Here is a 27,186-nt window from a genome sequence, read left to right as displayed (position 1 = left end):
TTAAACATAGATTAGCACATAACTGAATGACTCCACTCCTACTAGACATATATCCAAAAGAACTGAAACCAGGTACCCAAACAAATCCATGAATATGCGTGTTCACAGCAGCACAATACACATTAACTGGGGGATAGAAACAACCCAGTATAGTGTATGTTCAGTTTTGGTAGAGAGTGCCAAACAGTTCTCCAAAGTGCTATACCCATTTTCATTCATTCACTTTAATACCTTCATGACATTTCATTGTACAGAGGTAATATCATTTAGTTTTATAAACAATTCCTAACTGATGGACATTTCAGTGGTTTCTAGGATTTTGCAACTATAAATGAAATGGTAGTGAATACATACATCTCATGTATGTCCTTATGTCCTTATACCCACATACGTTTGTAAGATAAATTTCTAGGAATAAAATTGCTAGACCAAAGTGACTGCATTTAAAATTTTACATATACTGTGAAATTATCCTCCAAAGAGATCGAAACAATCACTACTCTTACTATTAGGGTATGAGTGCTTGTTATTTCACACAGTTTTATGTGTTTTAAATAGCCAAACTCATATCTTTATGAAACCAAAAAATGAAATATGGTATACTGTTATTGTATCAAATTAAATAAAGATTACTTAGAAATTTATAAGAGAACAGTTTAAAAAAATCTAATTAGGTAACTTTTCATCTTCATCAAACTATCTGAAGTATGTGAATTTCAGACAAATTATTAAATATCAGGTCATATCCCCTTGAGAAACTACAGCAATTATGCACATTATTTTTTGATGTGAATGAAAAAAAGAATCGTGCTTGTACATGCATTACTACTGCTGTGTTTCTCTCTCATCTCTCAACACTGTTATCTTTTAGTACCCGCTGGGAGATAAGTAAGGATAGACAGTTGGCTTTATATTTGCTCTGCCTCCTCCTTTTGGCCCAACATAAAGATCAAACAAAGAAGTGTTCTGAGGTGAGAGAACATAATGCACCACCCTAAATGCATAAACCACATAAGTTAAAAACAAAAAATTAGAGTGTCTCACAAAAGCCTGTATTTACAAAAGAAAACAAAACCTTAATTTGTCCCTGAATTTAAAAAAACTTTTCAATGCACTCACATAAAAAGAATGAAGTTTATTTTTTTCTTATTATTTGACAATGATGATAATTATAACCATACTCATCTTGAAAATTAAAAAAAAAACTTCACACACAAATGATTGAGGTTTTTCTTAGAAAGAACAACTCCCATCACATACACCTTATAATTTATACTGATCTGGTACTTTACAACTATAAACATGTTTTGTACTACTTTTTTTTTTTTTGTAAGATTTGTTTATTTGAGGAAACAGGGAGACAGTGTGTGCACATGTGTGCATGTGACTGGAGGGAGGAGTGCAGGGAGAGGGACATGCAGAGAGAATTTCTAGTGGACTCCCTGCTGAGCACAGAGCCCAACAGGTGACATGGGGTTCAATCCCAAGACCCTGAGATCACAACTTGTGCCAAAATCAAGAGTCAGATCCTTAACCGACTGAGACACCCAGGCGACCTATGTATTACTTATACTTCTTAGTTGATCTCCATGAAGTGATTTTAAGTATCTTCCACTCTTATTATCTAATACTCTCCTTCACACTAGGTGATTTATCCTTTCTCCCCTTTGTAACCCACTCCCTCCTCCTATGCCCTACCCTGGTCCCCTACCAACTAAATCTCTGCTTATCTGTTTCCTCTTAGAATGCCTTTCCCTCCATCAGTGTCCAGCAAAAATGCCATTTCCTCCATAAAGTCTTCACTGATGCTTTCATTTAAAGTAATCACTTTGTTCCTTTGACCTGCTTAGAACATTTAAGATTTTCTGTCTTGTAGTGTATTATTACTGTTTTAATCTCTCTGACATAATAAACTTCATAAGGAAAGGGATTCTCTTATTTAAGACTCATAATATCAAGCATAATCATGAAATACATAAAATTTACCTGTTGAATGAATGAATTCTAAAACAACCTTGTAAATTTAGGGTAGTAAGCTCACCTAATAAGGAAGTTATTTCAGAGAAGTTAAATGATATCCTTAAAGCCAAAACAATTAACAAACAGTGGATCTGAGACTGAAACCCAGGCAAGGGTTTTTTAAGACAAGTCAGTGTTTCTTTCCTAACAGTGGCTCAAAAATCAAGGGCTGGGTTTTTATGCAATATTTCTATGTAGTCTATATAAATAGACTGCATTCATTTAAAGAAATAGAACTAAATTAAAATATGATCATAAATTATGCCAATATTAAAACATGAGCTTACTCATGATTTTATTAGATATAATTTTTAGTAATTGGTAGGAGGGAGAAGTCTAAAAACACAAATGAAAATACACTGTCAACAGGTTAAGTTCATACGCTTGCTAGGAGTCATTACAACTTGGGTTATAATTTCATAATTTATAATTTACAATCTTAAGAAGAATGTTAATCAGGAAAAGCAAGTTCAATAAGTTTTTTCTTAAACATCTACTATATGTGTAGCACTGTGTTAGAAACATTTAGGCAACTACAAGGGATCATTTATGGGATGAGCTTGGTGAGTTCAAGGAATAGTACCACCACAAATGTACTTGGAAACAGAGTGAAACTGAGTATGGAGAGTATGACAGGATATAAAGTTAGAAAGACCTATACGGCAAGACCCTATAGGGTCTTCTAGGCCATAGTAAGAAGTTTCAACTTGATTGTAAGAGAAGCCATAAAGAGATATTGAGGAGGGCAGTGATACGATCTAACTTACTTTAAAAAAAAAAAGAAAAGACGCTGGTGGCTAAAAGGAGGCAAGAGTGGCCTAGTGAGACAAGTTCAGAAGGCTACTGCAGTATACCAAGCAAAAAACAGTTGCTTAGACAAGGATGGCACTGGTTGATGTGGTCAGATTCAAAATGGGCGAAGGAGGCTTCTAGTTATGGAAGGGATAAGTCAGGGGATGAAAGGGAATATAGACAATCGCATTATAATAGTGTTGTATGGTGACAGATGGTACCTACACTTGTCACGAACATACCATAATGCAGAGTTGTTGAATCACTATGTTGTACACTTGAAATCAATGTAACATTGTATGTCAGCTATACTTAAAAAAAAAACATTTTAATTTTTAAAAAAGATTTTATTTTGTTTTACAGAGACAGTGCACATGAGCAGGGGGAAGGGCAGAGGGAGAGGGAATCTCAAGCAGACCTCATGCTGAATGCAGAGCCAAAAACAAACCAACCAACCACATTTTAAAGAGAAAGTAAGGATCTGCTGATCAACTGGAGATAAGGTATGAGAGAAAAGAGAGGCTACAGGTTTGTGGCCCGATACCCTGACAAAAAGTGATGATTTATGGAAAAGAAAGAGTATTTGGGGCTAAAAAAAAAAATTTGTCCTCCTAAGTTTGAAATGCCTACTACAAATCCAAATAGTCAATTAGATTATCATTCAGAGGAGAGAGCAGACATACTTGAGAGTCATTAGCATACAGATAATGTTTATAGACACAGGCTTGAATAAGATTGCCTAGGTAGGAAATGAAAGTTGACAGAGAAAGAAATTTGAGGATTCAGCCCAGCCATACTGTCCAACATTTAGATGTCACAAAGAAAAGAATAGTTAGCAAAGGAGATTGGAAAGAACTACCAGCAGAATACAGTTTCCCAGGAAAACCAAGTAAAGAAAGGGTTTTAAGAAGGAATGATCCACAATGTCAAATGCTGCTGAGGAGTATGTCAAATTCTGTTGGGAAGTTTAGTAAGATAATGTCTCTCTTGCTGTTATATCATTTCTTGATGCTGGGAATTCCCTTGCTTCAGCAATTCCTCCAATTTCTTTCTAATTCTTAACTTCTTTAGAATAGGAAATTACACAACCACGTTTCTTAAAATTATATTCAAAGTAATTGCAAATACAATCTGGAAATGACGTGAGAGAGACTCCAATAAGCAAAGTGAATGAACTTTAGTACATCAATTTTGCATCCTTAATTACTCTCAACTGTGATCAAGGAAGCTGAGGTTCCTGATAACTGAACTTTGAACAAGAAATTATACATAAAAATAAGAGAACGATGGAGAATAAAAGTCATAATCTAGCAATGTTTTAAAGGATAACTATACCCAAAATTAAAAAAAAAATGAACAAATGACCAAATACCACCCCATCCCTTCAAATCATATGTAACAACCAAAACTTAGCCCTGGCAAATTTCTCTTTCGGTAGCAGCTCTGTTAGTTTGGTGGTAGTTTTGACAGAGAAATAGAATATAACATAGGCATATTCCTAAGGATAATTTAATTCAAAATTTAAACAACTTACCGGCAAGCACAAGGGTAATATTCAGTACAATGAATATTCCACAAAATAGGCCAACTCTAAAAGTAGTCCATGCTGGTGCAGGCTGTAGACAGAAAAACAGCATGCTGATCAAAGGGCAAAACACTGCACACATTTAGTATATGCTGTAATAAATTAGTAGTATGAGTCCCAAAGCTCTACCATGAAAACAAAAATATTTTAAGAACTGAATTTTTTATAAATCAGAACCAGAGAAACATCCTTAATTCTCTTGTAATATAGTTATTTGAATTCCTTTACAAAAATCTGAGTTACTAAGTAACCAAGAATTTAATCTTAAACACTGAATTATATATATACTGAGTTTTTCTTGTAGGAGAAATCTAAGTGCAATTTCATTTTCACAAGATATATCTCTTTAAATTTTGTAGGTCACTATTACTCGGAATTCACATATTTGGTATTGAGACAATGGCAAAATTAAGAACACTTGTTTTCTATATTACTTACACTATTAACACTGGGGTAACAAAGTGAATTTTTTAAAAAGATTTCATTTTTTTATTTGAGAGAGAGCACAAGCAAGTGGGGCAGCAGGCAGAGAAAGGTAGAAGTAGGCTCCCCGCTGAGCAGAAAGCCCAACATGGGGCTCAGTCCCAGGGCCCTGGGATTATGACCTAAACTAAAGGAAGACACTTAATCGACTGAGCCACCCAGGTGTCCCTAAAGTGAATTTTTGAGATACAACAGACATTCTCCAGAGAACTGGAATATCAGAATATCCAGAGCATGTAGGTTCAAAAGTATTTTTCTCTACTTTATGGTAGGTTTTTATTTATGAGACTGACACGCTGCCTACTGCGCTAAGAAGGCACTGGTAGGTTTTTATTTAGAAAATGATAAAAGGAAGTAAACTGTTTTCTAATATAAAAGAAAGTGTTCTGATATTTTAAACATAAAGGTATGAGAAACAGGAGAGAGAAAATATTGTGGGATTAAATATTTGCTATGAATATTATAAAGAACTTCTATTGTTGTTAAAGGTGTAATATCTTAAATGCTACATTTAAGATAGTTTAAATGTTTTCCTAAAACCTTTAAATGAAAAAAAGCCTTGAGAATCTCTGTGACCTACAAATTATCCAGTAACAGGTATCTGAATTGTTAAAGATTGAATGCATCCAGATGGAAGAAAGCCATTTGTATTTTCAAAAAAAATTTTTCTAGTTTAAAAAATTGTGCAATTTATCACATATAAAAGAATACATATAATGTATTTGAACTATTAGGAACTGAATAATAAAGTGTTCCTACACCTATCACCCATCATCAGAAACAGAACATTTCTATTACCTTTGAAGTCCCTATCCATTCCAGATCCATAAACCTTTCCTCCTCATCAAGGATAACCATTTCCATGTTTTCTCAGCTTCACCAGTTCTTTTTGCATTTACAAATACTTTAATTTTTCAAGATTTTCTTACTTTTTAATAGTTTTAATAAATAGAACTCACACTAAACTGCACATATTTAGAGCATACAATTTGATGTTTTGATATATGTTAAACACTTAGGAAATTATTACCATAATCAAGAGAATGAACTTATCTATTGCCCCCCACAAGAGATTCCTTATGCCCTTCTGTAACACTTTACTGCTCACCACACCCTATTCCACCTCCCAGAAAACCATGGATCTACTGTCATTACACAGTTTGCATTTTCCAGAGTTTTAGGTAAACAGCATCATATAGTATATACTCTTTTGGTCTGGTTTCTTTCCCTCAGTGTAATTATTTTAAGATGTACCCATATTGTTCCATACATCCATGTTTTTGTTATTGTTTTTTAAAGATTTTTATCTTTATGACTAAAGATACTGAACATTCACATGACTAAATTCACATGAACATTCCCTATGACTAAAGATACTGAACATTCACATGTTTACTTGCTACACATACCTCTTTGATTGTTTAGATCTCTTGCCCACTTTTAAGCTGGTTGTTTTCTTATTTTTGAGTACTGAAGTTCTTATATTTATATATTTTATCTGTTCTATTTCTTTCCTAGTCTGTTACTTTTCTTTTCACCCTCTTACTATTGTCTTCTGAAGAGCAGAAGTTCTAAATTTTGATGAGGAGTTTCTGGTTTTATTTCTTAGAAATCTTTGCATAAACCAGTCATCATGATGGACTTTTTCCTGTATTTTCTTCAAAAATGTGTACTTTTAGGTTTTCACTTAAGTCTATGGTATACCTAAAATTAACTTTCTGTATGATGTGAAAGATGTGTGGAAGTTGTTTTCTTTTCTTTGCACATGGAAGTCAATTGCTCCAGCACCATTTGTTGAAAAGACTACCCTTTTCCCTGAACTGTCTTTACATTAAATTAATTGACCATATATTTATTGGTCTACTTTTGGACTTTTTATTCTGCTTCACTCACCTATTACTTTTCTTGACATTAATACCACACTGTCTTGATTACTGTAGTTTTAGTAAGTTTGATACAAGGTAGTGTCAATCTTTCAACTAAGTTGTTGTGAAGTTTTTTTGTTTTTTCTTGGTCCTTTTTAACTCTATATAAAATATTTAAATTTGCTAACCAGTTATAAACATGTATAATAAATATAAAGCCCTGTTGAGATTTTGAGCTGGACTGTATTCTATCTATGGATCAATTTAGGAAGAAATGATAACTTTGAAGTACTGGGTTTTCTAATTCATGAATATGATATATCTCTCATGCATCTGTCTCTTTTAATTTCTCTCCGCAATATTTTATAGTTTTCAATGTAAAGATCTTATACATCTTTTGTCAGATCTATTCCTACATATTTCAATTATAAATAGCATTAAAAAATGTTTTATTCTGGGGTGCCTGAGTGGCTCAGTTAATTAGGTGTTTGCCTTTGGCTCAGGTCATGATCCCAGGGTCCTGGGACTGAGTCCTGCACCAGGCTCCCTGGTCAGCAGGAAGCCTGCTTCTCTCCCTTCCTCTGCTGCTCCCCCTGCTGTGCTCTCTCTCTGTCAAAGTAAATAAATAAAATCCCTAAAAAAAAAAAAAAAATTAAAAATATAAAAAAAATTTTTTTTTAAATTTATTTGAGAGAGAGAGAGAGAAAGAGCAATACAGAGCACAAGCAGGGTAAAGCACAGAGGGAGAAGCAGACTACCTGCTGAGCAGGTAGCCTGATGTGGGACTCAATCCTGGGACTCCAGAATCATGACCTGAGCCACCTAGACACCTTTTTTTTTTTTAATTGTTCTGAATGGCACATAGAAATGCAGTTTATTTATGGCGTTATAGTCTGCAACCATGTTAAACTCACTTATTAGTTCTAGCAGCTATTCTAATAATTCACTGGATTTTTCTATATAAGTTAGCATGTCATCAGCAAAACCTCCACCAGAGTTTTAGTTCTTTGTTTCTAACCTGAATACCTTTTATTTCTTTTTCCTACCCTAATGCACTGGCTAGAATCTGTGGTACAATGCTGAATAAAAGTGGTTAGAAGGAATATCCTCCTTTCGTCCCTAGTTAGGGAGAAGGTATTCAGAGTTTCGCTATTAAGTCTGATATTAGTTATAGGTTTTTTCATAAATGCCTTTTATTAGAATAAGGAAGCTCTTTTTGTTATTGATTTCCATTCCACTGTGCTCAGAGAACTTATTCTATGATTTAAATCCTTTTAAGTTTACTGAGACTTATTTTATGAAACAGAATATGTCACCTTAATGTTTCTAGTATAATTACTGTGTGGATGTCACTAAATAGTTTTTTGTTTGTTTGTTTTTTGATGTAACTGTGGCATTTTGGATGAAGTTTTGTAAGTAGCCCAGCATACTTGAATCTTCCCACCCCATATCATTAAATACCTAATCACAATCATTTGGTGACTATAACATGAATTAAGTATCTCATCTTTATAATTTGAGGAGGCCAAGAAGTTAGCATGTCACAAGAGAAGGAATATAGCGTAAGAAGAGAAAGGTGGGAAGACACTACAATTCATCATGAAGTAAGACCTGGCATGGAATTTTTTAAAAACAAAATAACAATAGTAATAACTACTTTTAAAATTTGGCTGTTTCTTTTCTTTTTATTTTTTTTAAGGAGAGAGAGCAGGGTTGGAAGGCAAAGGGAGAGGGAGAGAGAGAATCTTAAGCACACTCCACACCCAGAACAAAGCGGGATATGGGGCTCAATCTCACAACCCTGAGATCATGACCTAAGTCAAAATCATGAGCTGGACGCTTAACTAAACAAACCACCCAGGCGCCCCTGACATATTTTTGAAAGTAATGAAACTAGTATATTTTATCAACTAAACAGATTGTGTTGATTAAATAGGCAAAACCAAACAACTGAAAGAAATACTAACCTGAGCAGCTCCCAAAGGAGGGACACGTAAACGCTTCATAGCTTTTTGTCGGTCACCATCTTCAAGTTCATTAGTCACTACAGCCTAGAAAGACACATTCAATTATACTAATCTTGAGTAATACATAAATAATTCTGAACCATTTATATACATGGTATTCTGATAACTTCTTGGTGAATGTATACTGACAAAGCAAAAGACAAAACTCATGAGTAAAGAACATAGTATTCAAAGCTAGCAACAAATTACAAAAGGAGACTACAGATGAAGAATTATTTCATTAAAAATAGGACATTAATGCTATTGAAAATAGGTAGTACATAAGTAAGATTACTATACTTCAGTTTCAGAGATGAGCTGGTTGATTTTCTTGCACGTGTAAAATGGGGCCACTTCAACATGAGCCACTCGCCAATCTGCTCCACGAGAAGTTTCCAAGATTTTGTCATGCTTTTTGAGGATTTTTCGAAACCCTGTAAAATTCAGATTCTACAGAAAGAAATGAGAAAAACCACTATAATTTCCACCATCATAAATGAAGAAAAATAATAAGCACTATGCATTGATGAGCTGACTGATGACTGAGTACTAAGGGAAATGGCAAATGGTAAATGCTTTCATATAAGCATTTACTACCAAAAGGATAAGACTCTTCTTCCTTGGGTCGGTTGGTTAAGCAACTGATTCTTGGTTTCAGCTCAGGTATTGATCTCAGGGTAGTGAGACCGAGCCCCACATTAGGCTCCACGCCCAATGAGGAGTCTGCTTGAGACTCTCTCTCTCCTTCTCCTACTGCCCTTCCCTACCACATTCTCTCTCAAAAAAAAAAAAAAAAAAAAGATTCTTCTTATCCTATCTATTTATTTCAAGGTAGTATGCCACCAGTAACAAAAGAAACCCTAAATTATGAACCCTATGATTTCTACTTCAAGTAAATTAATGGAAGTCTTAAAATCAAAACATTTTTATTTCCATTTTCTTACGGAAAAGTCTTTCAATTATTCTCAAAAAGGTTAATTAGTATTATTTTGCTTCATGATCAAAAGGATACAATCAGAAAAATATTTTGGATTTATCATACACTAAATATATATATATACCAGTCCTGGTATTGCTATGTATTTCCCCCCATTATGTAAGCATGTATGAACCAGCATAGAAAATGGAAGATCATCTGTTTCTTTTAATTTCATTTTGCTTCCATCCATTCTCAGTTTGGAGATGGGAGTGCAAAAAGAGTAACACTTATCATACATACAGGGTTTGGCTGATAATGGAGAGGAGCTTGCACTCTTCCTCCATTTCTATGATATCAAAATACTATACTTTTCTACATTCTCAAATTGTTATTCTTTGATACATGCAAAAAAGCAAGAAACTGTAGATTTGTATAGTTCTTTAAACCAGAGACCTCCCAAATTTATTGATCACATATCCCTATCAGTAAACAAATTAAGCATTTACTCCAAATTAGACTTTGCTTGCTTGCTAATTTGTTTTTTTATCATTTCTGTCTCATAATTTAAGAAATCATATTAAATTCTCCTAGGGGTGCATACACTGTGATTTAGAGACTACTTTCAATTAATTTTCCATTCTCTTCACTCTCAATACATATTCTTACAAAACAGCCAGCCTTAAAGAATAGAGAATAGAAAAGAACCTTTATAATTAACAATTATTTTTGTTTTCCCAAGGAGCTTGTTATAGTGACCCCAAGTAAACGCTTCTGGGAAAGTTAATAAAAAAAATTTAACAAGGGTATTTCTCTGAAACACACAAGCATAATCAATGAAATATGAAATGTTAATGTTTTATAGCATTATAAGAAAGAAGAAATGTATTTTTACTTCTTTTTAAATATAAATTGTAAAGCTACAGATAAATTTCAAAGGAAAGGAATTTCTCATTGTATACTTTACTATTCTTCTAAAATTATTTTCCAACAGGATTCTTCTTTGAATGATAATATATTAAATTACCAAAGAAGGTAGAATTATGACAGGGAAAGAAAGGGAAATAAGTACATGCATTAACAACTTAGATTACTGCAGATATGAGATTATAATGACTTTTTATTTTAAAACTCCAATATTTACCCTTAGAATACTTTCATTGTATAACCTTTTATTTTTTATATGTTTTATATAACCACTGATTAGCAGTACTAATCACAATAATAAAATGGAAAAAGAATAGTATATAAGGTCTCTTTAAAGATCAGATGCTTCTGCCTATTTAAAAGTTTATTACTGAACAAATAACCTGTTTTTCAATAAATTCATCGTAGATTTAAATATGTAAACAAACATGTAAAGGATTAGAAATGAATTAGAGAGAAAAAAAAAAAAAGAAATGAATTAGAAATGCCTTCTGTTTCCATAATTTAATGTACATGATAATTCAGCTTTTCAGATTGGATTTTAAAAATGTTAAGTGACACATCACAATAGCCTAGATATCCAGTCTCTATACTTGCCTGTTGTGACCTCATTTCTTTCAGAAGACATTTTTTTTTACTTTCTTAAAAAATTTTATTTTCATTCTAATGTAGTTAATATACAGTGTTATATTAGTCTCATGTATAAAATAGACCCAGTAATTCCATACAGATTTTAATAAAGTTATATTATAGTATGTGGATTATACAATGGAAGGATTCTCAGTGGCAAAGCTGTAAAGTTAGTATCTTTTATATTACTAGTGTTAGTTTCAGGAAAATTAACTGTCTAATTGTCTTTGTGGAAATTTTGTTATAGGCTTGGAGGAATGTAAAGCTCTTACATAGACAGCAGTGGCTGGATGGACATACATAATTTCTTATTTCTACATACTGCTAGAGATGCCTCTAAAAATAGGAAGTAAACCATGAATCAAGGGTTACTCGTGCATACTGTAAAAAAGGTTTTAGAAAACTGATATTCAACAATAGAAGTCTTATTAACACTATTTTGCTACCTTTGATATGTGGTTTTTAGCCAGTAAGAACATCTGACATCATATTAAGAACCTAAAAAATAACGACATGCTAGAGATTTTCCTTTTTAGATTGGCCCATTAGTATTGTTCAAGGTTAATTCCAAACTTCTCAATTATTTGAAGGTTCCATTCTCCAGGATAAGACTCTAAGTACCTGATAGTTCTGCAGCAGGATAAGACTGAGGTAGAACTCACTGAAGGCCAGTTTAAGGTCTTTAATATTCCTATGCTGGACACGTTCCTCATGGGACAAATGGAAGACTGGCTTCCTGCGCTGTCGCAGTGTAGTAACGCCAGTGCTCTCTTTCTGTGCATCCAGTGATGACTGAAGCTCATTCTGAAGTGTAGCAAACCTGCGCTGAGCCTCTGCAAGCTTTTCTATAAAAACAAAAAAACAATTTCAAATCATCAAGATAAAAAAAAACTGGTAAAGTTCTCACTGACTTTTGATTAGTTACTGTTTATTCTGGCCTGTTTCCCTAAAATTTCTAGGAAAAAAAATGTTACATGTTACATATAATATTTAGTACTGGATAGGAACAAAGTGTTTTAGTCTACCATTTCATTCTACCTTTCGCTCCCACGTTTCCCTCCCTGCAAAACCTCAAGTTTACCCTTGGTTTTTACAGATGAAGACAGAGAATCTAAAAAGCCACAAAAGTGAGAATGCAAAATGGTACAACCACATTATAATTTGGAAAACAGTTTGTCAATTCTCAAAAAGTTAACCACAGAGTTAGTTACAGTAAGATCCAGCAATTTGACTCTTAGGTATATATGTTCACGGAAAAACTTGTACATATTCATGAATTTGTAATCACAATAGTGGAATACAATCTAAATTCATAAAAAAGATACAACCTAAATTCATAAAAAAGAATGAAGTACTGGTACATACTATAACATGAATGAATTGTAAATAAATCATGGTAAGTGAAAGAAGCCGGACACAAAATGCTGCATATTATCTTATTATTATTCCATTTATATGAAATGTCCAGAACAGGGAAATCCAGAGACAGAAAGATTAGTGGTTGCCAGGGTCTAGGAGGCACTAAGAATGGGGAGTGACTGCTAATGGGTATGGAGTCTTCTGGAGGTGATGGAAATGTTCTAGAATTATATAATGGTGATGGTTGTACAACCTTGTTAATATTCATGATTTGAATCTCTCCTCCGGAACAGTTCAGGGCTCATGTGAGTAGATCAGGCTCACCTGGGATAATCTCTCATTCTTAAAGTCAACTGATTTGGGACCTTACAGCTGCAAAAATCCCTTCATAACAACACCTAGGTAGATGTTTGAGTAACTGGGAGAAGGCAGAGAACACACTATGGAGGAAGGGTTCTTGGAATCCACCAGAATTATCCCTTCTGTGTACTTCTGAACTGATTCAAACTTCTGAAGACTCCAAATGCCACTTGGTTCAGCAGTCAAATGGAGGTCTATAGTGTTCAGGTGACAGATGAAATATTAGCCCAGTTGGTCCCCAGACTCACAATATGATTGCTTTCTCTGTTCCAGAATGTATAATTGGAGTAGAGACACCAGATCACTTGTAGAAATCTCCATATTGACTGTGACCCAGATGTATGAGCTATTATTTTAAGAAGGACTAATGGAAGTTTCTAGAACTTCTCCCTATCAAGATAATAACCAAGAAGCAAAAGCACATCCCTAGGGGAACTCCAGAGGTTAGTGCCATCACCAGAGACTTGAAAGATTCAGGGATGTTGATATCTATCACATCCCCATTTAATTTATCTGATTAGTCTGTGCAGAAATTAGATGGATCTTGAAAAATGACTGTGGATTATAGTAAATTTAAATTTAATAGCAGATTTACAGTAAATTTAATAGTAGTAAATTTATAGCATAGTGGTCACTCTGATGGCAGCTATTTTTCTAGATGCGGTATCACCACTGGAACAAATAACAGAGTCTGTAGCACCTGCTTTGCAGCTATGTAACTAATAATGCAGCTTCTCATCTGGCAACAGACACCTGCATGGTCTCTGAGCCCCAGAAATGGCACCGTTCCCTACTAATGCTGGTCAGCCACCTAGTGGCAGGGTGAATGAGATGTCTTCTTTTATGCAGGGGGCAGAGATCTGTCCTCTTTGGAATAAATGTATTCTTGATATGGTTGTACATTCCCTGCTCATAATGTTCCTGGCTAGCACCACTATCGACTGGAAGCCTTATCCATTTTCATGGTATTCTACACAGCTTTGTTTCTGATCAGGAAACTCATTTCCCAGGAAAGGTTGTAAAGCAATAAGGATATCCATGGAATAATAAGATCTTACCACCTATCCAGAAATTGCTGGCCTAAAGAGAGACTTAACAAAGTGTGTTGGGAGACAACAATTTGTAAGAACTGGGTTCTGTTTTATAGGATGCAGAATTAAGACCATTATATTTATTGGTGCTTTTACAAACATAGCCAAATACAGAGTCTATTCAAGGGATCAAAGTGGGAGTGGCTCCTCTCCCTACTATAACCAAAAAACACTCACTTAATTCTTGCTTTCCGATTTGCAACTTGAACTCTGCCTATTGTTTAGTTCTTAGTGGAAAATACTTCTTTCAGAGGAATACAACAATGATTCTACTGCACTGGAACATGAGACTGCCATCTGGCAGTCATGCCATTTTGTACTCATCATACCACTGAACTAGTAGGCAAAAAAGTTACTTACTGGTTAGTTATTGATCTTAATTACCAAGGGGAAAGTGAGTTTTTGATACACAGTAGGAGTAAGGAGGACTGTGTCCATAACCCAGGAGACTCTCTGGAACACAACCTAGTTTTTCCATGACAAGTAATGAAAGTTAATGGAAAACTCTAAAAATCAAAGAAAAGAATTATTAAGGATTCAGACTCTTCAGTAATTAAAGTTTGGGTCATCCCATCTAGTAAAGAACCCCAGCCAGTTGGGCTTCCGAAAGGCTGAGGGCAAAGGAAATAGGAAACAGCTAGTGGAAAAAGCAAATCACAGACACCAACTATGGCCACTTAAACTTGTTGCTCTTTTCATAGCTTATATTTCCTCTCTTTCTCTTTTTGTTGCACTCTGGGTAACTACTCCAGCTCTATGTTCAAGTGTATAAACTTTCTCTTAATCTCTACCTAATTCTCAGGTTTAAGTAGTTAAGATATTAATTTCAGTGATTATATTTTCATTTGAAAAGTTCTAGTTGGCTATTTTTAAGATTTTATTTATTTGAGAGACCAAGTGAGAGAGCACAAGTGGGGGAAGAGGGAGAAGTGGACTCCCTCCTCTGAGCAGGGAGCATGGCGCCAGCTGATCCCAGGACCCTGAGACCATGACCTGAGCAGACACTTAACCCACTACGTCACCCAGATGTCCCCCTAATTGGTTATTTCAAAAAGTCAATTTTGATAGTTTCTTTTTTGTGCATAGTTTTGATACTTTTTTCAGGTCTTTAGCTATCTTAACCATGTATTTTATTTTGTATCTAATAATTCTGCATATTTTAGGTAGCATTTTACTGTTTTATAGTGAGAGGTATTCAGAATTTCTTCCTAGTCTTCCATATTATAAGAAAGAGAACAATTCACCTATTTTCAAATCTAACACTGAAAAGGCAAAATGAATCTTGGAAGTTGTTTTTTTTTTTTAAAGATTTTATTTATTTATTTGACAGAGAGAGATCACAAGTAGGCAAAGAGGCAGGCAGAGAGTGACAGGCTCACCGCTGAGCAGGAAGCCCGATGTGGGGTTCGATCCCAGGACCCTGGGATCATGACCCGAGATAAAGGCAGAGGCTTTAACCCACTGAGCCACCCAGGCGCCCCTTGGATGTTCTTTTTATAAAAGTTAAGCAATTCTATTGCAAAATTGTTCATTTTACTGTCCTTCTGATCAAAATCAATGTAGAACTTTTTGGTTCTTTCTTAGTTCACAGTGCACTTAGTGATTGTGTACTTTTTTCATGATGCTCCTAGACCAAAAGATATATTTAACACTTCAACTCTGTTAACAACTTTTCATGATGCTCCTAGACCAAAAGATATATTTAACACTTCTTCTCTGTTAACAACTTGACTATTTATGTCTGACTACTTAAAAGCCATTTGAAAAAATAATATACACAAATACAAACATATATTTAATGAAAGAATGTGATAATTTATCCAAGGTCAACTAGAAATTACTTTGCTAATTAGAAACCTTAGGTAATTAGCAAGACACAAAAGCTAGAAAATAATATGAATGATCAACTTTTATTGATCTAATATATGAATTTGCTATTTGTTTACCTTCCTTAGCCAGTTGTCAATACGTATATTTTGTAACTATTTTTATGGATATTAAAAATGAAAGAAGTCCAAAAAACGGAAAGAAAGAACCACTACTTCCTACGTGAAAGCAGTAAGACAGGAAACAAATACCCCCCCATCTGGCAAACTCCTTTTACAAAGCTAATCTCAAATATCATTTTCTATGTAAAGTCTTTCTAGCCTAAAAACTCAGCCACACCTTGAAACTCCCTTCATTGGACACTCATGAGGTCACAAACACACATACAAAGCACACTGAATGTAATTCTTTGTCTATATGTTTGTTTCATTGACTGTTGAGAGCTCTCTGAACCAATACTTCTCTCTGAGGGCAAAAAAATCTTCATTTTTTAATGGTGAAAAATTTTTTAATAGCTTTTTCAGGTATACTTAGCATAGCGTTCACCCATGGTAAACATAGTTTGTTAATTTTTAGTAAATTTGTAGAGTTGTACACTCATCAGCATCCTCCAATTTTAGAACATTTCCAACATCCCATACACTTCTGTCAGGGCCACTGGCTGTCAATCCTCACTCCCACCTCACAGCCCCAGGGAACCAATGATCTGTTCTCTTGTTTCTACACATTTGCCTTTTCTGAACACTCTTATAAAGGAGTCATACAGTATGCGGTCTTTTGCATCTGCCTGCCTTCTTAGCATGATTTTGAGGTTCATCCACTATGTATCACGTATCAGTAGTTGGTCCTTTTATTGCTGAATTATACTTTGTTGGGTGGATACACATTTTGTTTAAATATTCATGAGCTGACAGACATCTGAATTGTTTCTAATTTTTGCACTATATAAATTATGCTATTAACATTCACCTATAAACTTTTGTGTGGATTATCATCACCATTTTTGTAGTTATAAGAACTTGTATATGGTAGGCTCAACCCATGTTTCCTGAATGACTGACTGACTTAATGAATATGTAGGAAAAAATTCTCTAGTAATCCAAGTTCCCATACAGAAATAGAGGAGAAATCATTACCAGGGGTAGTGTTACTTTTTTTGGAACTATCTTCTTCCTTAAGGACAAGGCTATCTAGAGGAGCATGTGAGGGAAAATCTCTGGTTGGTAGGAGGGGAGTAAAAGCATGTAATTTGGGGGAAAAAAAAAATTCAATATTCCAAAACTTATGGTGTGAGATTTTTATACTTAGCAAAAGCATTTAACACTTATCAACAAGTTTAAAAAGAAACACTGAGAAACACTGCTTTTGACACCAAGGGTCCAAACTATGTTTCAACGACAGCTCAGTTTTCTAGAGTCAGATATCCAAAAATCTCAAACATTTGGGGACAGCACGGAACCTGGAAAAAGGTAAATGTGTATACATAAGAATGTACTTTGGCCTATGAACTAAAATCTACAAATATACTTACAAAAAATAAAAATGAACATTTCTAGGTAATTTTATAAATGCTGATGAGAACCTATTTTGACAATAAATTTCAATTTCTTTTTTTTTTTTATAAACATATATTTTTATTTTTTATAAACATATATTTTTATCCCCAGGGGTACAGGTCTGTGAATCACCAGGTTTACACACTTCACAGCACTCACCAAATCACATGCCCTCCCCAATGTCCATAATCCCAACCCCTTCTCCCAAACCCCCTCCCCCCGGCAACCCTCAGTTTGTTTTGTGAGATTAAGAGTCACTTATGGTTTGTCTCCCTCCCAATCCCATCTTGTTTCATTTATTCTTCTTCTACCCACTTAAGCCTCCATGTTGCATCACCACTTCCTCATATCAGGGAGATCATATGATAGTTGTCTTTCTCTGCTTGACTTATTTCGCTAAGCATGATACGCTCTAGTTCCATCCATGTTGTTGCAAATGGCAAGATTTCATTTCTTTTGATGGCTGCATAGTATTCCATTGTGTATATATACCACGTCTTCTTGACCCATTCATCTGTTGATGGACATCTAGGTTCTTTCCATAGTTTGGCTATTGTGGACATTGCTGCTATAAACATTCGGGTGCATGTGCCCCTTTGGATCACTACATTTGTATCTTTAGGGTAAATACCCAATAGTGCAAAACTGAAAGCTTTTCCGCTAAGGTCAGGAACACGGCAGGGATGTCCATTATCACCACTGCTATTCAACATCGTACTAGAGGTCCTAGCCTCAGCAATCAGACAACAAAAGCAAATTAAAGGCATCCAAATCGGCAAAGAAGAAGTCAAATTATCTCTCTTCGCAGATGATATGATACTATATGTGGAAAACCCAAAAGACTCCACTCCAAAACTGCTAGAACTTATACAGGAATTCAGTAAAGTGTCAGGATATAAAATCAATGCACAGAAATCAGTTGCATTTCTCTACACCAACAGCAAGACAGAAGAAAGAGATATTAAGGAGTCAATCCCATTTACAATTGCATCCAAAACCATAAGATACCTAGGAATAAACCTAACCAAAGAGACACAGAATCTATACTCAGAAAACTATAAAGTACTCATGAAAGAAACTGAGGAAGACACAAAGAAATGGAAAAATGTTCCATGCTCCTGGATTGGAAGAATAAATATTGTGAAAATGTCTATGCTACCTAAAGCAATCTACACATTTAATGCAATTCCTATCAAAGTACCATCCATCTTTTTCAAAGAAATGGAACAAATAATGCTAAAATTTATATGGAACCAGAAAAGACCTCGAATAGCCAAAGGGATATTGAAAAAGAAAGCCAACGTTGGTGGCATCACAATTCCGGACTTCAAGCTCTATTACAAAGCTGTCATCATCAAGACAGCATGGTACTGGCACAAAAACAGACACATAGATCAATGGAACAGAATAGAGAGCCCAGAAATAGACCCTTAAATCTATGGTCAACTAATCTTCGACAAAGCAGGAAAGAATGTCCAATGGAAAAAAGACAGCCTTTTCAATAAATGGTGCTGGGAAAATTGGACAGCCACATGCAGAAAAATGAAATTGGACCATTTCCTTACACCACACACAAAAATAGACTCAAAATGGATGAAGGACCTCAATGTACGAAAGGAATCCATCAAAATCCTTGAGGAGAACACGGGCAGCAACCTCTTCGACCTCTGCCGCAGCAACATCTTCCTAGGAACAACGCAAAAGGCAAGGGAAGCAAGGGAAAAAATGAACTACTGGGATTTCATCAAGATCAAAAGCTTTTGCACAGCAAAGGAAACAGTTAACAAAATCAAAAGACAACTGACAGAATGGGAGAAGATATTTGCAAACGACATATCAGATAAAGGACTAGTGTCCACAATCTATAAAGAACTTAGCAAACTCAACACCCAAAGAACAAATAATCCAATCAAGAAATGGGCAGAGGACATGAACAGACATTTCTGCAAAGAAGACATCCAGATGGCGAACAGGCACATGAAAAAGTGCTCCATATCACTCGGCATCAGGGAAATACAAATCAAAACCACAATGAGATATCACCTCACACCAGTCAGAATGGCTAAAATCAACAAGTCAGGAAATGACAGATGCTGGCGAGGATGCGGAGAAAGGGGAACCCTCCTACACTGTTGGTGGGAATGCAAGCTGGTGCAGCCACTCTGGAAAACAGCATGGAGGTTCCTCAAAATGTTGAAAATAGAACTGCCCTATGACCCAGTAAATTTCAATTTCTATTCATGCCAATAAATCAAGTGGGTCTGAATGAGAACAAATTATTACTTTAATATTATATGTTTAATGCCATAAGTTCTCAGAAAATAAAATATTTGATAAAAATTTCCAGTAACTACTCAAAAATTTTCAAAGCACCTATGTCCCTCAAAGAGCTATAGGGTTAACAAAACTTTTCTTAGTTTTCATATATATATTTCATTTATACATATATTTTTTACTTTTAGAAAAGTTATTTCAGAACTATAAGCTATCTTCAGAATAACAAAGCTATTACATTGTTATGGGACTGAAGAATAATTCTTGATAAAGTCAGTGTTTTAGAATACATTTATTTTTTGTATACTTACCTTGCAATGTCACAAGCTTGCCAATTCAAATTATGGACCTCAGTGTTATTTGAAATACAAAGTACGTTTGTAAGAAAATTGACCAACCCTAAGTGACTCAGGATAGTTAATTTTGTTATATTACATGAATTTTTTTGTTCTGCTTTTATCTGGAATTCTTATTACCTGAAATTGTTATACCTCAAATACTGAAGTCTAAAATCTCCACATATGAATAAAACATAATATTCTTCAATTTTTTCCCATAATAACTGAATCCTTACTCCCTAAGTCCAGCTCAGCAGACTATAATCCTCCTCACCCCCAATATGTCATGTAATTTGATGTCACGATGCATATGGATAGGTGTTTCCTTGGAATACTGTACTCCAAGTCCTCGATCACTGTTATCCCCAAAATGCTCCTCCAAGAGCATGTGGAAATGCCCCACATTTTCAAAGATCCAATTTAAATTTTACTTCTTCTGGTGGCTTTTCCACAATCCCTTTCTTTTCCTCCAAGTAAAATCAATGCTTCTTCATGTCAGTTTCCATAGTACTTGGCAAAATTCTATAATACCAAGTATCATGTTGTACATAAACAATTTACTGTACATAAATTATAGATACAATTGGTAAATAAACATTTTAGATATAGTCTGGTATTTTCTATTCTATTATATTCTATTCATATTATTTTTAAATGCTCATGATGACTCCAGGTATTTTTTTTTAAATTTTTATTTATTTGACAGAGAGAGAGAGATCACAAGTAGGCAGAGAGGCAGGCAGAGGGGGAGGAGTAAGCAGGCTCCCCTTCTGAGCAGTGAGCCCAATGGGGGCTCGATCCCAGGACCCTGAGATCATGACCTGAGCCGAAGGCAGTGGTGAGCCACCCAGGTGCCCCAATGTATTTTAATTTCCTAACCCATGTATTGGGCCATAATAGTTTAAAAAAATATTAATTTAGATGATAGCTTTTTTTTTTAAATGAAGATGCCATCCCACAACTATATTATGCCATGACCAGGGACATACCCCATCTTATCAGTCTTAGAAAGAAAAAAAAATCTTATCAGTCTTAAAAAGAACTAGGATTCACAGACCTGTACCCCTGGGGATAAAAATATATGTCTATAAAAAAATATACTAAAAATTAAAAAAATAAAAACTAGGAGACTTTGGGGATTAGTAACGTTACCACCAAAAAAGGAACCTTCCTTTAAAAAATCCTCCCTTGTGGATAGTAGATAAATAATGGTAATTTTAATTTTCATCAGCTATGTTAACAAGAAAGCAAGCCAGTCTGGTTGCTTTAATTCATGTCCCTTACTGCTCTCCTAACCAACCTCCCAAACTCCATTCTTCAACAGCTTTTAAGTAATGGATTCTGTTGTAATAAACTCAAGAGAATCATGACGTAGGAAAAAATAATAAGACAATGGGAATTTTAAACAATACTACAGACCTATGATCACCCTAATTAATATATACTTAATCCATGTCTTTATGCACATACAAACAAAGAGCTAAACCAGTCATTAAGTCATAATTTAGCTATGTGAGTACTAGATTCATATAATCACTTGTACAATAATATTTAGTATTTCATTGAAAAAGATGCTTATGTTTTATTACACACACTCAGTGGTATAATATACAACCCCTGAAATTTAGTTAGAATAAAGAAAAACACATAACAGGATTATAGGAATAACTATAACAGGAATAGTTCTGAGTAACTATTATCCGATTGGTCTTCAATATATATAAAGCCTGAAAATATTTTATAGCCAAGAAATTTGTTTCTATTGCCATAATTCATATACTTATAAATAACACTACTGCAATTTTCTTTCCTTCTTTTCTTCTCTCTATTTTGGTAAAGAAAGGAAAAGATCATAACGCTGCTGTGAAGTCACAATAACTGAAGCCAAAAATTAGGACAGGTTAAAAAAAAACAAAAAACAAAAAACAAAAAACAAAACCTGAGATTGTTTAGAAATGAAGGAAAAAGCCCCTAGCTATTTAAAACATTCCAATGGGAGTGGGGGGAAAGAAAGAAAGAAAGAAAAAAGAAAAAAAGGCCTTGTCTGTTTAAATTGTGGAATATTAAAAGCAACAGATACATTCTAAGATTTTGTTTTTACGTAGGCACATACAAACACTGCTTAGAAGCAAAGTATTTGAATGGAGAGAGAAAGCAAACTGGTTCTAGCAAAGAGAAAGATGTTGTAACATAGTGATTAATATCACCAATGGAAAAAAACATTATTCATGACCACAAAAAAGATTTCTAGCACTATAGCTTTCAGGATTGATGCCATTTTAGAAGAGACCTAGGAGACTTCAGTGATTAGTAATGCTATCATCAAAAGAGAGCCTTCCTTTAAAACACTTCCCTTTCCTTCCATGGTCTTCAAATATTAAATCTACTGCGGCACTTGTGTGGCTCAGTCAGTTAAGCATCTGACTCTTTGTTTCAGCTCAGCTGGTGATTCATGGGTCCTGGGATCAAGCCCTGTGCCAGGCTCTGTGCTCATTGGGTGTGTGGGGGGGGGTTGTTTCAGCTTGTGGATTCTCTCCCTCTCTCCTGACACATGCACTCTCTGTCCCCCCTCTCTAAAATAAACAATTTTTTTAATGTAAAAAAATTATTTCATTAATATAAATGCTTATCTTATTAACCAAAAATATGTAATAAAACAAAAACCAATAAAATTACTTATATCAGGTTTTGTGAAATACTGACAATAGGTTCTGACTCCTTACAGGTGGAACCCAAGAGGGCTGGGAATCAATTTGTCCATTTTACAAGCAAGGACATGGAAGTCTAGAAAAGTTAAATGGTAAACTTCTTCTAAAAAAAACAGTAAGGTTCAAAACTCCAAAATATAACTGGTAGGTAAAAGAACTGATATGAAAATTAGTATCTATATTTTAGTAGTATTCATTCTGTTTTGTTTAGCTTGTATAGCATTTTTCTTGGGGTATTTAGAAGTTTCAATCAAGACTATATCTCATTTTAAAGTGACCATTTTTAGCTGACCATTGAATAATTTGTGAGATATCTCCACAAGTGGGCAGAGGTACGTTTATAAGCTGAACTCACCCCTGTATTATTTATGGTTTTTCTGTGCCCTAGTGTATGAGAATTGCAGTCTATAAGACAATCTCCCATGGAGAAGGTGGCTAAATAAGGGGGAAAATGATACTACTGTCTAGGACAAGTGCCAAATTCTGTTTCTGTCAATCATGTCTTCATATTACCTATCACTTCCTGATGTGACAAAAAGTTAGTCTGAAGATTATCAATTTGTACCTACTCTGTGGTGACATCAAGAGACAAGCCCAACTGGCCCTGCCAATACTAACAGGAAAAAGTCATTTATAATCATAGCCAATTTTTAATAGTAGAAACCCTAAGATTATTTTTGAAAAGCGATAAAATCTAAGATACTATTTTTTAGACTGGGGTTGTAACCCAATATGGGGTAATAAAAGCAATTATGTGGATCATAAATCAGCATTTTATAAGTCAAACAGAAATAAATATAGAAAACAGAATATATTGCACATGGTAAGGAATAATAATTCCATGAAAAAATGTTAATTGTTTAAATATATTGCATATACACACACATATAGATGCATACAAACATACATAAAACACACATATCTGATCAGATGCAATGGGTTACAATTCGTATACAGTTTTTGTTATAACTCAACATATTAAAAATATGTATCTATTGTTAAGAATAAATATTTCTTCTGCTTTGTATACCAAGAAGCATTAGGTACTCTTTCTGATCTAAATTATCCAGAGTTGGGCTCAGAGATCCTTCCCTAAAAAACCATAGCAAAAGAAAAATGCTAATTAACTTGACCTTTTACATTTTGCATTTACAGCCTTAGGTCATAGACTATAGGCCTTTCTCAGTCTAAACACTCTTTCCCCTGCACTTGCCTTCCTCTTTTAGCTTCCTCTTCTCATTCTTCATGGCTGCCCTCTCCTTCTCCATCTACACTGCTGGTTCCTCTCCTCCTTCTACCTCCTAACCAGAAATTATCTTTGTTCTTGCACACTGCAATTTCTCTGTACATTTTTCTCTTGCTAAAAATCTATCCATTGCAGTTTCAAATAATATTTCTATTTTGTCTCTGCATTCTAGGTGCTTACAAAGTAGTGTAAAGGACATGCATATATACCGTGTCCTTTCACGGCTCTATGCCTCTGCATAAATTGCTCTCTTTGCCTAGGAAGTCCAGTCATAAGCAAAAGATGAGAAGGACACAGAATTAAGGTATTTGCTTCCTTTCTTGTTCTTTTTTGCTAGAAGGAAGTGACTTGCTAAGGAGACTAAACAGTAAAGAGAGAGGTCAGTGATGTATTTATGTACTAATTCTTAGAAGAAATAATTACTGGAGCAAGGTCTCGAGGAGCTAAAATTTGGTCAGCAGTTGTAGAGATTTGCCAGAGACTAAGAAGGCTATCTTTTCTAAAAAGACTGGAGGGAAAAAAGTTAAGGGTAAACCTGTCAACAAGTACTTAGGGGAGGAGTGGTATAGATATGCATACATATTATACACCAATAGGAGCTGAAGTTCTTTAGTTTAAAAAAAAATTTTTTTTTGAAGACTTATTTATTTATTTTAGAGAGAGTGTGTGTGTGTGCAGGGGGAGAGGGAGAAAGAAACTCAAGCAGACTCTGTGCTGAGTTCAGAGTCTGATGCAGGGCTTGATCCCATGACCCTGAGATCAGGACCTGAGCCAACACCAAGAGTTCCATGCTTAACCACTGCACCACCCAAGCGCCCCTGAAGTCCTTTCTATTTGTTTGTAAAGAAAGAGGTATAATGAGCGTAACGGAGAAATTGGTGGTGGTGGTGGTGAGAGAATTCAAAAGAATGGTGTTGGGTTTAGAAAAACACTTTGGAGGGGAACCTGGGTAGCTCAGTTCGTTGAGCATCTGACTCTTGACCTCAGCTCCAGTCTTGATCTCAGGGTTGTGGGTTCATGAGTTTGAGCCCTGTGTTGGGCCCCATGCTGGGTGTGAAGCCTACTAAAAAAGCAAATAAAATAAAACGAACCCACTTTGGAGCATGGAAATATATTAGGACCCATGGGAAGCTTTGATGACATAGTTAAGAATCTAACAGTGAATTTAATACTGGTTTAAATTTGTTCTGCTGTGATTTTTTTTCACCTGGCTATCCTAAGCAGCATGTGGGTAGGCATAAAGAAGGTAAAAGGCTGGTCTGGTCTGCAGTTGGGAGTTTCACTGGGCAGAAGCATTACAAGGTAATGAGGGTGAGGAGATTAAAAAGCACAAGGGACAAAGTGGTTAAGATAACTGATGAAGAGGGAAATAATTCTGGTGGGGGGGGCCTTGACAATTGGAATAGATGAAGGCGTCAAGAAACCTGAGCTTTGTGGGATGAAAAAAAGATACTAAAGGAGTAGGATATTAAATAAATAAATATATATATATATAAAACAGAATTTTAAAGGGCCAGATATAAATAAATGGAAGTTCTAGTAGCTCCTTCTTAACTCCAATAGCATCTTGTAGATGTCACTCTGGAGACAATGCTCTAGAGAGACAGAAAGGAATATTCCATACAATGGATAGGCCAAGTAATGTAATTAATAAGCAGGAACTGTCTAATTTAGCTCTGAAATAATAAAATCAAATTTCTGACTCTTCTGAAGCTTCAGATTGGTCTTCAGTGAAGCTCTATCAAAGTACTAGTTCACAATGAGGTTCCCAAATCCTTGCAACTGCAAAAGAAACTAGGCAATGACTGTATTAGGCTTAAATTATTGAGGTACTAGATGTGTTCCTACCCCAGCTAAAGAAAATATCCCTAAGTACAATATAGGAGGAAAAAAAGCCCCAATTTAAAAATTACAATCAGAAGGTTAAATACTGATATGGGAGAACTTTTCTTTCCTCAGCACCAGAAATTGTTCTCTGCATGTTGTACCAAAAAACTACTCACCTGAATAAAATGTGTTGATTTTGGCAAGTTCCTTTTCACAGGTTTGGAAAAATTTTTCTTCAAACTTGGCAAAATACCTCTTTACCGTGTCCTCATCTGTAACTGAAAGCAAGGAAAACAGTATTGAAATATGATGTCCAAAGGCGAATTAAGAAAACTAGGGAAATAAAGTTGAAAGGTACTACTTCCTTATTCTTCCAAATGACAACAATGAACTGTGAACCACATTAAGCAAAGACTAATGAAAGGGCTCTTCATAGGAACACAGTCATTTTTTAACTGAGTGAGACTCTCTAAGTTTCTACTATAATAAAGTTATAGTGGTGAAAAAAAATAAATATTCTAAAACTTTAGGAGAAGAAGACACTACTCTGGACAGATGTGACCAAAAGATTCAAGGTGTTGGGTGTTGAAATGAGTAGAATTTCATAAGAGTAAATATTTCAGGGAATAAAAAAAGGAACAGAAAATGAAGACATAAATATATATGTTCTTGGAAAAAAATGAGTTGTTTCTACTATATTAAATTGTTACTCATTTTCACTTAGCTGCACCAGATACAGAAAAAAAAATGTAGACTAATGATTATAAATTATGTATTTTAAGCCTATAGTTGCAGAGTAGGAACACAAGTGAGTTAAGCAAATGGGAGATTGTACAAGTATGGTGATAAATGGCAACTGACACCTTCAGGTTAAGGAGTGGTATAGATTCTATCAAGTGAGAGCACATGTCCATCTAGTTAGTTGCTGCCCTGTGGTGATGGGTTAAAGTTGTCACATCTTCCCATTTGCAGGACAAGCCACAAATCTAGATATTTTAAAACACCGTGTAGTCCAATCAATACATGCCTCTGCAGGCTGGATCCACTTTGTGAGTACTGTTACATAGCTGTCAATTTACTGAATACCCTAAGTACAGATAGATGTGGCTTTAGGAACCCCCAAGCCTAAAAAGGTATGCTTCTCTTCCAAGTGAGATCTGCCTAGAATCCAGATGCCAATCATAATTTAGAACTATCCTATTTCTGGATCTCTGGGGGCAATCTAAGCTTCAAATGTGTAGAAAAAGTATAGGTCCTTTTATGTTCCCCAGCTGTTTCAAATCTTAGTGCTATCCTCAAAACCCTTAATGTTCCCCAGCTGTTTCAAATCTTAGTGCTATCCCAAAAACCCTTAAACAACTCATCTATTGAGAAATA

At 34.9% G+C, this 27,186-nt stretch overlaps 1 protein-coding gene across 1 annotated transcript in view; it reads right to left on the bottom strand.

The window, feature by feature from the left end:
- Nucleotides 1-27,186, bottom strand: part of XPR1 (xenotropic and polytropic retrovirus receptor 1) — a 255,791-nt gene that overhangs the window by 65,784 nt on the left and 162,821 nt on the right. The window contains exons 3-7 of the mRNA XM_059146831.1: nucleotides 25,986-26,087; nucleotides 11,845-12,068; nucleotides 9,051-9,200; nucleotides 8,712-8,795; nucleotides 4,346-4,427 (exon numbers count right to left, since the gene is read on the bottom strand). Coding sequence (XP_059002814.1) covers nucleotides 4,346-4,427; nucleotides 8,712-8,795; nucleotides 9,051-9,200; nucleotides 11,845-12,068; nucleotides 25,986-26,087 — 642 coding nt within the window. The remainder of the gene's footprint in view (nucleotides 1-4,345; nucleotides 4,428-8,711; nucleotides 8,796-9,050; nucleotides 9,201-11,844; nucleotides 12,069-25,985; nucleotides 26,088-27,186) is intronic.

This window comes from Mustela lutreola, chromosome 14, assembly GCF_030435805.1.
Source record: "Mustela lutreola isolate mMusLut2 chromosome 14, mMusLut2.pri, whole genome shotgun sequence".
Classification (NCBI taxonomy): Eukaryota; Metazoa; Chordata; class Mammalia; order Carnivora; family Mustelidae; genus Mustela; species Mustela lutreola.
Note: the sequence above shows the minus strand (reverse complement) of the source record. Positions and strands in the feature narration are given on the sequence as shown.